Source organism: Falco cherrug (genome assembly GCF_023634085.1).
Source record: "Falco cherrug isolate bFalChe1 chromosome W unlocalized genomic scaffold, bFalChe1.pri SUPER_W_unloc_1, whole genome shotgun sequence".
NCBI classification, from domain to species: Eukaryota; Metazoa; Chordata; class Aves; order Falconiformes; family Falconidae; genus Falco; species Falco cherrug.
In genome coordinates, this window is record NW_026599288.1 from 12,805,132 (window position 1) to 12,819,991 (window position 14,860).

General features: G+C 37.3%; 1 protein-coding gene across 1 annotated transcript; it reads left to right on the plus strand.

The window, feature by feature from the left end:
* The first annotated feature begins 204 nt into the window (after nucleotides 1-204).
* On the plus strand, nucleotides 205-12,019 carry LOC129734899 (serine/threonine-protein kinase Nek3-like). The gene is made up of 14 exons (XM_055700268.1): nucleotides 205-438; nucleotides 1,266-1,359; nucleotides 1,572-1,669; nucleotides 2,662-2,745; nucleotides 3,802-3,869; nucleotides 3,989-4,075; nucleotides 5,190-5,244; nucleotides 7,186-7,386; nucleotides 7,739-7,808; nucleotides 8,404-8,450; nucleotides 9,333-9,435; nucleotides 9,833-9,979; nucleotides 10,937-11,071; nucleotides 11,739-12,019. The coding sequence occupies exons 1-14, from the start codon at nucleotides 322-324 to the stop codon at nucleotides 12,017-12,019; spliced, it is 1,587 nt and encodes a 528-aa protein (XP_055556243.1). The 5' UTR covers nucleotides 205-321.
* Nucleotides 12,020-14,860: the final 2,841 nt, after the last annotated feature.

Here is a 14,860-nt window from a genome sequence, read left to right on the forward strand (position 1 = left end):
CAGGCTGGATGGGGCTTTGAGCAACCTGGGCTAGTGGAAGGTGTCCCTGCCCATGGCAGGGGGGTTGGAACTAGATGGTCTTTCAGGTTCCTTCCAACCCAAACCATTCTATGATTCTATGAATCGTATTTGTGGTAATGCTGAACGGTTGTAGGTACCCACATTTATCACTCATTATTTTGCTGGGGTTTTTTTTCCTCATGCAGATTATATTAACAACAAATTTCAAAAGAATGAATCAAGGTCATGATAAAGTTTAGAAGACCATCCTGTGAAAGCGAGTGTTTGAAGAGAAGTGTGTTGGACCTAGGCTTGTAAAGAATGGAAGAATACAAAGTGTTGAAAATACTAGGAGAGGGATCCTTTGGCCGAGCTCTCCTAGTTCATCATAGAATCAGTGACCAGAAGTATGCAATGAAGGAAATAAGACTTCCCATGGTAAGTGTGACACATACATCACATCATCCACCACTTTAAAAACAAAAAACAAACCAATATAATTCTGGATCTATTTTTGAAATGCTGAACATTTTTGCTTAGAGTTTTGTGTATTAGACAGGTGTATGGTATGGCTACTATGTAACTATGTCTGAATCAATGTTGATAATAAGTAAGGTAGCAAAATCTGATCTGTTTCAGAAAGCATGTGGCTACATTTTGGGAAGTGTAGCACATAGGAAGACACTTAGAATGAAACCCCTGTTCTGCTGATGCCCTTGGCTGCATTCCCATTGATTTCACTGGATAGACATCATCTGCAACACCTAATGAGGAAATTAGCCTCATATTATTGCTGGTAATCAGTTATTCAGGTTACCTTCTCTGCACTTAGCTAAGCAAAAAAAAAATAATCACAAAATGAGAGGCACTGGCTTTATTGAGGCTGAAGCTCAGTTAATACCTGAGCACTTGGCTTTATACTGAGTTCATGAAGTATAGACTGTCATCTGTTCCAAAGTCTTTGTGCTGCTTTGTTACATAGTTCTGCATTTTCAAAACATAAAAAGTAACTAAATAAAGTAGCAAAATATCCTCTCAAATTAATAAGAAACAAAACCCCACACACCTCCCCCAAAATGAAGAAGTCTTCAGCTAGTAATAAACCATAGATTAAAAAATGATGGGGTTTTCAAGTTTATGAATGTCTTATTAAAATAACTGAAGAATAATTCTTAAAAATGCTTTCCTTTTGGAAAGTGAGGTGCATCATCTATGTATGAAAATTTGTTAGTGTGACATTTATATGAGCATACTTACATTTTCAGTCTTCATCTGATGTAGAGAACTCTAGGAAGGAAGCAGTCCTTTTGGCTAAAATGAAACATCCAAATATCATTGCCTATAAAGAATCATTTGAAGGTAAATATAAAAACTTAAAATACCTTTGTTTATAGTTGCATACTCTCAAGAGATCAAGATTACTTTTATTGTTGTTTATAATACATTATAAACAAAGTACATGTTTATTGTAATATTTAATACATAGCATGTAGTCGGAGCTTTATAGTAAAAATAACATACTTACTCCGCTAACGAAAATACTAATTATTCTTAAATTACCTAAAATTTAGCTGGTGGACATCTGTATATAGTGATGGAATATTGTGATGATGGAGTTCTAATGCAAAAGATAAAACACCAAAGAGGAAATTTGTTCCCTGAAGAAAAGGTAAGACATTGTTTTGAACCAAGGACCTAGGAATCCTTTTTCATGTAAACTGAAGCATGCTGCATTGCATAACACAAATTATAGATATACAAACACCTTAAATGAAACAAGGACACTTATAGAAACATTTTTGATTTGATAATTTCCAGCAGAACAGCTGGACTGAAAGGAATAAAAGACAAATTGCTGTCTATATCTGAGAATTGTGCAGGCAGTGTGAAAAAACAGAGTTGGGTTTGCATGCATAAATTTATGCAATTAAGTAAGGATTTAACACAAACTTCAGCCATAATTTCAAGCATGGGAAGAGGTACTGCAAATGGAAAGTAAATAAAGCATTCTGGTAAGATAAATGAAACTAGCCAGGAGACTAAATACTTGCATTTTATGTATCAGTTAAATGTTTGAACCATTCAGCAGGCATTAACTCCTTTTATCAGATAGGATATAATATTACTTAGGAGAAGGTCCAAAGTGGCATTGTAGTGATTGAAAACTGCTTCCTGCCACAGTTAGAAGCATCATCTTAATCAAAATGAAAAGACCAGTATCCTCCCCTAATATAATATTTAGGTTGGCCAAACATCTCCAAGAACTTTATTTTGTACTTTTAAAAAGAATACATTTCCTTTTAGAAACAGTATGTTATCTCAGTGTGGATTTTTTTAATTTGCTAATTTACTATAAAATTGTAATTCACTTGCTTATAAAATGACCGTCAGGTAAAGTGCCATGTAGTGACTCCCTAGCTTCATTATTTTTATGTATTATTAGTTTTCTAGACACAGGTAGTAAACATTTCTTCTGGCATGTTAAAATATACTTTATCTTGAAGAATTCAGTCTTTCATGCTAACTGGGGGCCATTATGCTACAGTTACTTTTAACTGCCAAGTATTCTGAACATGCTTTTTTTTCTTAATGGTTTTTTATCTATTAGTAAAGCATTCATTATATGCAGCATTGAGCTGTTATAACTCTTACTCTTTTCAGATCCTTCATTGGTTTGTGCAGATGTGCCTGGGTGTGAAGCACATTCATGATAAACGTGTGTTGCACAGGGATATCAAATCCAAGGTGAACAGAGCAAGTTTTGTTGCCATTAATAAACTCTCTTCTGCATGCAAAAGTTCAAATCCCTCTTTCACAATTTCCTGTTACTGCTGCATGCTGTGTTTTTCATTTAGGCTTAAGAATATTAAGTAAATGAAATTGTGGAGTGTATGGGATGACATAATATTGTGGGTGTAAACATCGTCTAAGTATACCTGTACCCTTCATGTCCACACTGCACCAATTGCTTGTGACAGACTGCATATAATTTAAATCAATAATAGATGTAGAAAATGTGTATGAAATATGCAGTTTGTAAATAACTTGCCTCTCACTTTTTCTTTGTTACTCTTTCCTAGCAGAAAGAGACACATTCAGAAGAAAGTGTGACCTTAGTGATTCGAGTACAGCATAGAGATAAGGCATTTCTAAACTCTGATTCTTCTCTGTTCCTGATGCTGGAGCTTTAGGCCCATATAACCTTTCTATTTCCCTTTAAACATAGTTCTTAACTTTTTTTTTTTTTTTCTTTTGGTGGAAATGTTAGGAGAAGCAAGGAAAAGGAAATATAAGGATAAAATATCAGAAGTGATAGTTGCGACGAGCGAGGGAAAGCAAGCAGCCGACTCAATATGAGTGATAAAGCAAGCTTCGATTTATTACAGCGCGATTATGTCTTATATACAGTTCCAGTTAATTATGCCTACTAGTCATCTGCTGATTGGCTAAGCTCTAAAGGGTTACATTTTCATACGTCCTCCTACTTGCGGTTTCTGCGGATAGCTAGCTACATATTTTTTTTTCCTCTCTTGTCTACGTGAATTCCTCAAAGTTATTTACAACATTAGGCACAAGGTCAGTGTTTTTCTCAGCTTCCTTATCAGCATGCCTCAGCATAGCTGCAAGGCCTGCTCCAGCTAACTTACGCTAACTTTGTTTCACAAAGATCTTTAAGGGAGTCATGGCCGTGATCACACAGCCATTCTGCAACAGATAGTCACTGTTTTCTGTATATACAAACTGCAGAAATGTTTCCTAGAATAATGTTTAACTGTGTTAATCTATGCTCTTGAAATGCAGAGCATCTTCCTCACTCAAAATGGAAAAGTCAAATTAGGAGATTTTGGATCTGCATGCCTTCTTGCACAGTATGTGGATATCTCCACTGATCTCAGTGGTGTAAAGTTTTATTTTACCACTGATAAATAGTACAGAGTTGTTAAATAATTACTTTTCATCTGGCATTTCTTCTTTGTCATTTCAATAGTCCGGTGTCATATGCTTGCACATATGTGGGAACTCCTTATTATGTACCTCCAGAAATATGGGAAAATATGCCATACAACAACAAAAGGTATTAGTGTTTTCAGTGGTCACAAATAATGCCTGACTAATGTATGTCTTTTTATTGTTGACTCATTCTGGTTTTGTGGCTTATCCATATTTGGTTTAGAGAAGATATTGAGCTGAAGAATATTTAGAAAGAGGTAATTACAGGTTTTTTAAGATGAAGAGGCATAAATTCCTCCTTACTTGGGTAACTAAGAGTACAGTGTCTTTAGTCTTACAAGTTTGAAAACTGGTGTGCAGACCTCTCTCTGTGTTTGGGAGAGTAAATATATACATAAAAACATACACACGTATGTATGTATGCACGCACACATATATATATGTATGTGTTTGTGTCTTTTTTGCTGGTCTTACTTTTTTGGCTGGTCATATTTTTTTAAGCTCTCCTTGCCAGTCCTGATAATGCAGGGATAATGGCTACAGGACTGATGAGATTTATACAGCCCAGTTGTTCTGGTCTTTATGCAAGAACTTCTGAGAGCGTCTTGATAGTATGGTGTTTACATCTTCCTCCTAGACTCCCAAAATCCTAAGTCACTTTACATTCCCTCCCCTAGATGTGTTCTGTGACCCTACTTGTACCTGAACCAAGTGATTTATTTTCCAGAGGAGGGAAGAAACCTTCTAGCACTTAAGTTTTTTTCTGCTCCTCTTGCAAGAAAGGCATCAGTTGCTTCTTGTGCAGGTGGCACTTTTGATGGAAGACGAAGTTTTTTTTCTCAGTAGGAGAACTCTTAATGACAAGGCCAGAATTCCAGCTCTCAGGATTAGGATTGTGTGCCTGCCTTCTGATGTTAAGGGCCAAGGTATACAAAGGCTTTCAAGTGTGGAAGGATAAATATTTTTGCATCAAATCATTGAAGAGGTATTCTAGGAATAAAAAGCCAACTACCACTGTATGATAGTCATCCTTTTTTACATCTGGGTAGGATAAAATAAGCAAGATAATTTCCACTGGAGAGGTTAAACCCATAATTGTATTGTTTTTTATGGTTGCTTACATTTCTTTTTAGTTTATTCAATTCAGTTATGTACACATATTAATTTCATTTTTTCTAGGCAGGATATTAAATTGTAATTTTTGGCTCAAAATTTCTCATCTTTCTCTATACCTACAGTAATATATGGTCTCTGGGATGTATTCTATATGAGCTGTGCACTCTTAGACATCCGGTAAGTATAGTTTTCTTGCTATCAAAAAAGGTTTGGAATTCCTTAAAACTTAATTAGCAGTTAGGTGTAGTTTGGTGGATACACGGTCAATTATATATTTGACTGACATGTTTGCTTGCTGCTTCTGAAAGAGGGAAGTATTGCTCCACCCTTCCCACCCCTCTTCCACTACATCTTCTGTTTTTCAGCAGCTCTTGGGACCTATTGGACCCTTCTGTAAAACACTCCATTTTCTACACTGTTAGAAAGCAATTATTTTTTTCTTTCTTGGTTAATTTTCCTCAGTATCAGTGAGGTGATATGGGGCTTATTAAGGAGTCTAGCAGCTGCCAGACTGGTTCCAGATATCTGCAGGGGTATTGCAATGAGCACTGTGTTTTACAAGATCGGGATGATCACAGAAGGTGGAGGCAAGGACACTCAAAATCTTTGCTAGTGAGAATATATTGTGTGCAAGTATAGCAAAATGTAGTGAGCTATAAGCAGTTTTGTACCTTGCATCAGTGATATATCTGTTTGCTTATTTTTCAAATCAAATAAGTCACTGTCCAAGCACTATCCTGCTATTGGGACAGTGGGAGCCTTGATGGATGGTTCTGCCTTTCTGTTATTTCTGGGACACTGTCTTTTACAGTGTTGATGCTATGCTTCTTATTTGATAACTTCCTCTGGCTTCTATATACAGACACATGGCTAACATGAGAGCCCTTATCAGGGTGTTTTGCAAGACAATGAGATCATCCTAACTTAAGGTTATTTCATCTTAGTTTTTTTAATCATCAGTTTCCTTTCATTGAGCTAATCCTATCCTATGAAATCCTGTGTATCAGCAAAAGATTCTCTACAGCTGCAACTACTAGCAGTGCAAGAGTTTAGTTTACACTGTACGTAACTGAGTGATAAAGGAGTCTGTGCATAGATGTGTGTTGACCTAAGTAGGTCTGTGGCAAGATGTTGGCAGTGTCATAGCTATTCAGGAAGTGCTCAGAGCTAAGATACCAAGGAGTGGAGTATTTTTCCCTTTTCAGCAGCAGTGAAACATTATGTGTCTGGTTTTATGTGATGGTCATGTGTTCTTGCATAATCTATCAGAGGTGATATAAAAGGATGCCACACACCACGGATGCTTGGCACTCTGCAGCCAAGCCAGTGGGGTGTGCCACGAGAAAACTTTCTTCATGGGGATAGAAGTTCTCAGCTGTTTTCTCTCAGGCTGTTGCCATCCATAGTTATAGCTGTCCCTGCTGATACTGCAGTTGACCAATGACTTATACTTGGAAGCAGTAATTCCTGACTGAAGACGGGTTAACAGTTAGCTGAGGAAAGTAAAAACTTCAGCCATTTCATGTAGATTTGCAAGAGGAAATTTGTACCTTTACAGGCTACTTTTGATGATTATTCTTTTTTAATCAAAGTCTGCATCTTTCCTGGCTTATAGTTTCACTCTTGCAGTTCGCTTCTGATCTCAAGTATACAAAGTAAAGCACACCAAGATGATCCAAATTTCCTCCAAATTCCTATAAAAATAAAATTTGAACAATCCTAAATTTATTGGAGTAACTCCCGCCTGGTTTCCAGTTGTACAGGTTAGTTTGCAATGTCTGTTATGATCTGGTTTTAGACAAACTTTGTATGCAAACTATGACATTTTCATTCTCAGCAAATTTCTGTCAGTGTTAACATAATCAAAAGCCTATGTAATAGCCCTACAAAATGTAAAGCTACTGATGTATTGATTCAGGGTCATCATTCCCCACCTCTGAATTAGAGCCCTGAAACTGTCAGACTGCGTTCCAAATCAGTATGGTAATAGGCAGCCTACATAAATACATACCAAGCATTTTTATATAATAGGTGTTAAGGTTGGTCTTAAATTGTATCAGCTTTTTTCTACCTTATGCTTAAGCTCCGTGCTCTAATGTTTGTTTGTTTTTAATGCAGTTTCAAGCCAACAGCTGGAAACAGCTCATCCTTAAGATATGCAAAGGGTCCTATAATCCACTACCATCTCATTATTCCTATGAACTTCATTATTTAATAAAACAGATGTTTAAGAGAAATCCCCAGAATCGTCCATCAGCCAGTACTATTCTTGCAAGAGGTTCCTTAACCAAACTTGTAAAAAATTGTTTGCCTTCTGAGGTATGGTATATTCTTTATCTCTAGATTTAAGCAACAGTATGTACATTTTAGATACTAAATCAGTTTCTTTTGTAGTTTGTTAGTGTATCACAATATGAAAAGTAGTGTTGTGTAGGTCCTACTCTAAAAGCCATAAATATAGCTGTAGACTTCTCAGAAAACAGTTTTTAGAAGGGTTTGTTTTGAAAATAAAAGTTGAATATTGACATGATGCTGCTAAAATTAAATATTGTTAGCTGTTATCCATTACAATGCTTTTGTATAGCGAGTTTATTTTTAACAAATAGCATATACTGTAATTTAAGAAAGTTTAAAATGGTACAATACTTGCATCTCTTCATACACATTCCAGATGGCAAATGAATTTGACCAGGTATTAAAGGAAACCAAGAAACTTGAAGGCAATGCAGCAAGGCCAAAGGGTAAATCAGCAACATTTTTATTTATGTAAGAAATTATAAAATGGCTAGGAATTGTAAGATCTTAAACACAGCTAGAAACAGTATTATATGTTCAAATCTACTTTTAATTATTTCAAAATCTAATATTATTGAATCTATATGGAAAAATGCTTGAAGGGCATAAATTATATTCCCACATGAGAAGTACAGTGCAAAGCTGCAATGCATACATTGTAGGTCTTAAGATTTGTGTTAGAATTAAACTTTTCAATTTTAAAATAGGCAAACCTTTCAGCTGTTGCATATATGTTAAATATGATGGTGCTTTCTTTCCCAGAACACAGTGAAGCAAGTTATTTTCATTATTTAATTTTTAGAGAGAATGTTGGATTTTTTCTTGTGCATAAATTTAGTTACACCAAAATTTGTACACATTTGGAACTCAGTAGAGGGACTCCCTGTTGAGAATGAGCTACGTTGACTGAATTGTGAAGAAGCTTTCACATAATTTTCATTGCTTGGTTCAGTGGTGTTGCTGTCATACCTCTAGAATACCACTGTACCACAAATGCTTGCTAAAGGCATTAACTCTTGAATCTGTTCCTTAACGTATCAGGTAATGTCATGGCTGCTGGAAGCTCAAATAATAAGAAAGAAAATAGGGTAAGTATTCAAATATACATATAATATTTGTATTTTAGTAATTTAGAATGTTCTGTATTACAGAAAAGTTCACATGGAAATTTATTAGTATGCTGAATCATAGATCAGCCTACTAGGTCAGCTGTCATCTGTGTTCAAATTACAGAGTTTTCCTGTGCATTTCCCATGTAACTTTTTTATGCTTCACATTAGTTTAGTTTCAAAGAGGATTTCCTTATAGCCCTGTCAAACCCTGTGCCCCCCAAAAAACCCTCTCCTATTTTTCTAAGTTTTGGGATACTGCAAAAATTGATGCATTTTCTTTGCTTTAGGGACACATTTTGAACATGCTGCTGTGAAAATGGTCTAATCTGGACATAATCTTCAGTGGGTTTTAGGGCCCATGTGAGATTTCAGGTGAGGAGAATTAAGTCACAGGTGGCCAAGAAGTCATCCATGGGTACATTACAGCACAGCCTAGTGCAGCCTTATTGAGTATATTTTTCAAAACATGTTGCCAGCAGCACTTCTTTTTTTTCTTTTGATAAACCTGTCAGTCTGAGGAGCTTAATATTTGGGTGCATCTTCCTTTCCCTGGGAGTATGACTCATTTGTCTTTATATTGCTGCTGTTCTTAAATGTAAAAAAAACTAACTACAAACTGCATCAAGTAACTACATATGTGTAACTTGAAACATGTCAAAAAATGGCATGCAGTGTGAAATGCAGTGCAATAATACATACAGTGCAATTGCAATTGGCTTCATGGTGTCAGTGGATTCATTTTCAGACCTTTAGACCACCCATTTTACAGCAAAACTCAAATAATGCCATGTTAATGTTACGGCTTTGTTTTTCTTGACGACAAGGATAATGATTAATACAGTCTTTATTCTTTTAAAGCAAAGTAAAGATGAAAGTAGCAAGCATAGCCCCTTAGAAAGGAAAAATATTACTAAGGATTTGAGTGAAGGCATAAAGGAACAAAGGAAGTCCAATGAAAAGGGTAAGTTGTACAGTTTTAAGACTGATGCATTTCCATCTGTGTGGTGATATCTAAATGTCAGCAATCCAGCTGTTTAAACAGGTAGAGCATACAAGTCTGCACCTATAGAAAACCATGCCACTGTTACTTATGTGATGATATTGATTCTTACTGCTTATCTGAGATCTAAAAGAAAAATTAAAAAAAAAAAACAATCTTGGCCAAAGGATTAGAAAATGACTGAAAACATTTGGTGTAGAGTAAATGTATGGTGAACTCTTACCAAGTTCAGATTTGTGCCCATAGAATCAGATATCACTGTCAGCGAAGTGCTGTATGCTTAGTAAGAGTTTGCATGGACAGAGAATGAAGTTAGATACTGTTTATCATCCTTTTTTTGTTGTTGTTGCAATTGCAGTAGAAACTTCTGATGTCCTCCCAGGAATTACTGATGTGTCACATCCCCACAGGAGGCAATGGGAAAAGAAGATATCCAATACTGTAGTGGATATCCTGGAAAATGCATCCTTGCTTTCCTCCAGTTTTACATCTGAAGAGGCTAAAAGTAAGATTTATTTAAATATGGGTTTAATTCAAGTAATATCAGTGATTCTTTACAGATTTCAAAAGCCAAAACTTTACAGGACATATTTAAAATGATGCCAAAATAATTTTAAAATATTTAGTAACAAACACTCAACAAGTCCACTGTGCTGAAGAGAATTTCTTAGTGGTTTTGTGTGACAAGAGGACTGCAAAGAGCAAGAAAGCCACAGATAACATTAGCAACCCTAGAATTACAATCATTGCTAAGAAACTGTCCTATCAACCCTCCTCTTAGTATACCATTTGTGGGTGTAACACTGAGGAATTAATCTGATGCAGAATGCCGCTGCCTGTCTTTCATTAGGAGCATATAACATCCATACCTCTACTTCTGTTGTCATTTAACATACAGATAATGCCAATGACAAGAACTATTAATGATATACTTCAGATGTGAGGCAGAGATTTTGCTTCCACATCAACAGCTTTTAATTAGAACATATAACATGGGGTTTCTCCTGAAAAATGATTTGGTTTTGAAATGCCCTACACTGTATGCAATTATTATAATTATTTTATGTGATTATGGATAGGTATTCTAAGTAAATGTGAATAGATGCTATTGAAATAAATAATCAAGATATGAGTAGTTAGAAAATTCCCAAGCTGTGGTAGGAACATTACATGATAATTATATGCAGGGCAAGGGAAGAGGACAGAAGAATGCATGTATTCAGATGTTCTGCTATTAAAAGGCACTCCCTGATAGCAGAAGGTTCCACTGTGGCCTTCTGACATTTTCTTTCCTCTTAATGTTGGTAATGTCAGCCTCAGTGTGTTGAGAGGTCAGTGGTGCTGCAGACAGAAACATCTAGACTCTTTTCTTCCTGTATTTCTCTTTTGAATATGGTCTTTGTAATCCATGCTGCTAATGCGATTTTATGTAAGTAGTATTTATTAATGATTTTATACCTAGGTGGCTGCGTTATAAACTACAGTGAAAACAAGCCACGTAAGCAGTGGAACAAGGAAACTCCTCAGACCCTGATGGACATTCTCAGTAACGCAGATGTCAGCTTAGCATTTAAAACATACACAATTTATAAACCAGGTAAATCCCCAGTTTGTGAGCAAACATTTTTGCAAACAGGTTTATTAATAAAGACTGGTGGGGGTTTTTTTACACGCATAGCCCCTATGTATAGAGATTGTGCATTTGAATTCATGTCACAACAGGCTATTTCAGGTTTTTTTGTTTACCAAATGAAACGTGGGCTCACAAAAAGCCAGGTTTAGAATTCACAAGTGACTGTACATCTCTACTACATCTCTTTATGATGGACTTTCACTTGCAGCTCAATAGCTGAATGAGGTTGTGGCAAAAATGCAGCCACTGTAGAGCTCTATGTTCCCCATCCTGCTAAGCAGCCTGGTGTATGTGTTAGGGAGGTGCAATAAATACACGGTAGTCCCATCAGGTAAACCCACCTTCACAAAGTCAGTAGTGTCTTATCTTGATGACAGGATGGTAAGATGGCACAGCTAAACATAACTGTCATCTATAGATGTGCACAGCCACAGTTGTAAATACTTGTTCTGCACATCAGCTGCACTATTAATTTATCTCCCCACTTAGAATAGGTAACAGCTTGTACTGGGATCTGCTAAGAACCGCAGGCAAATTAGAAAGACTATATCATATTCATATTCTTAATAATTTTATTTTGAAAATTATTTTGGTAACATTTTCTAACATTTTCATTTTTGTGTTTTAAAAGCTTCTGAAAATATATTAAAAGGTCCACTTTCTGATGAAACTGAAGCATCTGATGAAGTAGATGGTGAACATGAAGCTATTGTCATAGATTCTGAGAGACTTGAGCCTAGATCTGATGATGATGACACGTATGTCCAAATGACATCCTTGCATTTTTGTTTTCTTTGGTTCCTCAAAGTGATTCTTCCAAAAAGACATTCCCCTGAGAAAAATCAGTATTTTTCTCAGCATCTAAATCCATCCCTCTCCTACGTAATGATACTAAAATTTGGTGGTATTTGATATCTTACAGGTTTTCTTTGCTATATTTATGGTTATTGATGATGTTGAGATTAAACAAGTTGCTTGTTATTAGCAGATTGCTAATAATTTGCTGATGACTTTGCAAAAATGAAAGCACGAGATGCAATTAGATCCACAGGAAAGTGCAAAACCTTCTTGCGTGAAACATCTTTGCACTCTGACCTTGGAATCATAACCAGTGGCAAAACCACTTGCCTAGCAGTATGTTTGCTGTATGTGTGTGCTCTTTCATGCACAGTGAAATAAAATCACTTTGGTACCTTATTACTGAGGCATGTTTGTAGAAACTTTTTAATGTTGGTGACCTAGCTTTGAAAGAGCAGAGTGTACATCAACACACTCTGAACAGAAATACTGTATTTTACAGATGTGTGTATGATTTGGGGGGGTTCTTGGGTTCTCAGAATCTCAATTTATGTCATTGTTTATTTCTGTGGCACTTGGAGATAAACTTCTTAGGCATGTATTACTGCAGTTCAGCTGCCAGCTATTAATATCAACACATTTGCAGTCTCCTAGATGCATTTGCTTTTGCTTTTGATAAAACTTATTTGGGTAAATTCAAAAGAGAATGTCTATTGGGTCCTTAATCACCATGCTTCAGGAAATAAGTCTCTCATGTTGATATTTTTAACATAATTGCTCCTAGTTGTAGGGTAATTTTTTGGGGGGGAAAGCAAATACAGATTTATAAATTTGTATTTTGTTTTGCAAAATAACATTCTGAAATCTATTTTTAGGGACTTTGAGGAAGATGACCCAGACTGAGTGTCAGAACTGAAAATGATATTGAAACACAGTGACTGAAAACTTGAATTTACCTACAATAACTGAGGTTAGGCTTGCCAGTATTTATAATCCAAGTTATTGTTGTTAATAGTTGTAGTTATAAATAAAATTATTTCAGTCAAAAAAATCTGAGTGGGCATGTTTTCTGCATCACAAAACGGAGGGTGGAAAATGCATGACAAACTTTTTTAGCTGGAACACTTTCAAATAACTAAATAAGCCTAGATATTAAATGTATTTTGAGTTGGTAATAGCTTTGCAGAAATGTTTAGTCAAAAGCATTAGCACTAATAGCATTGTTCAGATCCCCTCCTTGTCATGTTTCAAAGAGATGGTGTAACACTGTGAGAATGTGTAAAGTTTTAATCCTTGACCACATACAGAAATATTACATTGTGGTGGGTTGACCCTGGTTGGATACCAGGTGCCCACCAAAGCCGGTCTGTCACTTCCCTCCTCAGCTGCACAGGGGAGAGAAAATACAACAAAAGGCTCACAGGTCCAGATAAGGACAAGGAGAGATCACTCATCCAGTAGCGTCATGGGCAGAGCAGACATGACTTGGGGAAATTAGTTTTATTTATTACCAATCAATATTAGATTGAGATAATGAGAAATAAAACCAAATCTTAAAACACCTTCTCCCCACTCCTCCCTTCTTCCTGGGCTTAACTTTACTCGCGATTTTCTCTACCTTCTCCCCCTACAGCAGCACGGAAGGACAGGGAATGGGGCTGCGGTCAGTTCATCACATGTTGTCTCTGCCACTCCTTCTTCCTCAGAGGAGAACTCCTCACACTCTTCCCCTGCTCCAGAGCGGGGTCCCTCCCATGGGAGACAGTCTTCTGTGAATTTCTCCAACGTGGGTCCTCCCCACGTGCTGCATTTCTCACACCTTGCCCCAGCCGGGTCCCCCCACGGGTGCCGTCCTTCAGGCACAGCCGGCTCCAGCCTGGGTCCCCCCGGGGTCCCCAGCCCCGCCAGCAAACCTGCCCCAGCCCGGGCTCCTCTCCCCGCGGGGCCACAGGCCCTGCCAGGAGCTGCTCCAGCGGGTCACAACCTCTTTTGGGCACCCGCCTGCTCCACCATGGACCTCCACAGGCTGCAGGGGCACAGGCTGCCTCACCGTGGTCTTCAGCATGGGCTGCAGGGGAATCTGCTCCAGCGCCTGGAGCACCTCCTGTCCTCCTGCACTGACCTGTGGGGGGGTGTCTGCAGGGCTGTTTCTTTCATGTATTCTTGTTACCGATTAGTTAATAAGTTAAAATTGATTGATTCTATTTGATTAATTAATTGATTTTATAAAATCATTTAATAGAATTAAAATGTAGAAGGCTAAGAAAAAAAAATTTATAGGAAACTTGCATCTACGCAATAAGAGACGTTATGGAATCTTTTGTACGTCTTGTACCAAGGCTAGAAGAAGGGCCTGGAACTATTGTAATAACTCTAGGGTTGGAAGGTTCCATTGTATTTGACCAGTCTTCTGTACGCAGAGGTGTATTGAAATGTCAGAATATGAGATTAATGGGAACTGGGGAGAGTCGACTGGAACAGCTTGTAGGTGCCTGCCAAGAAACTGTGAACTTTAGTAAAAGGTAATTCCGGCAGGGGGAGATCGCGACCACCGACTCATATACCACCTACCCAAATCGTACCCCAGACCCATTTCTAGACCTTTCTAAGCTTTGCTGCGCATAATCGGATATAGGAGGAGAGTATGTAAATGATTTACGGGAAATGTTATGATTATGTATGAATAATTAATGAATATGTATGAATAAGTTCTATATATGGAATCTGATTTTGGGACCTGGTGTGCGTTGATCGTGAGAGGACTCGCTCACGCACCCAGCCGTCAATAAAGAAGTGTCTGCTTATCTACATCACATTGGTGTCGATAAGTTCTTCATTCCGAGATTTCGGTAACAGTTTTGGCGACCCAGGTGGGACCTCGCTGAAGGAGACCGGAGGAGTCGGGGACCTGATCGGTTCTGGCCGGCACCGAGGATTTCTCGGGGACACCCATCG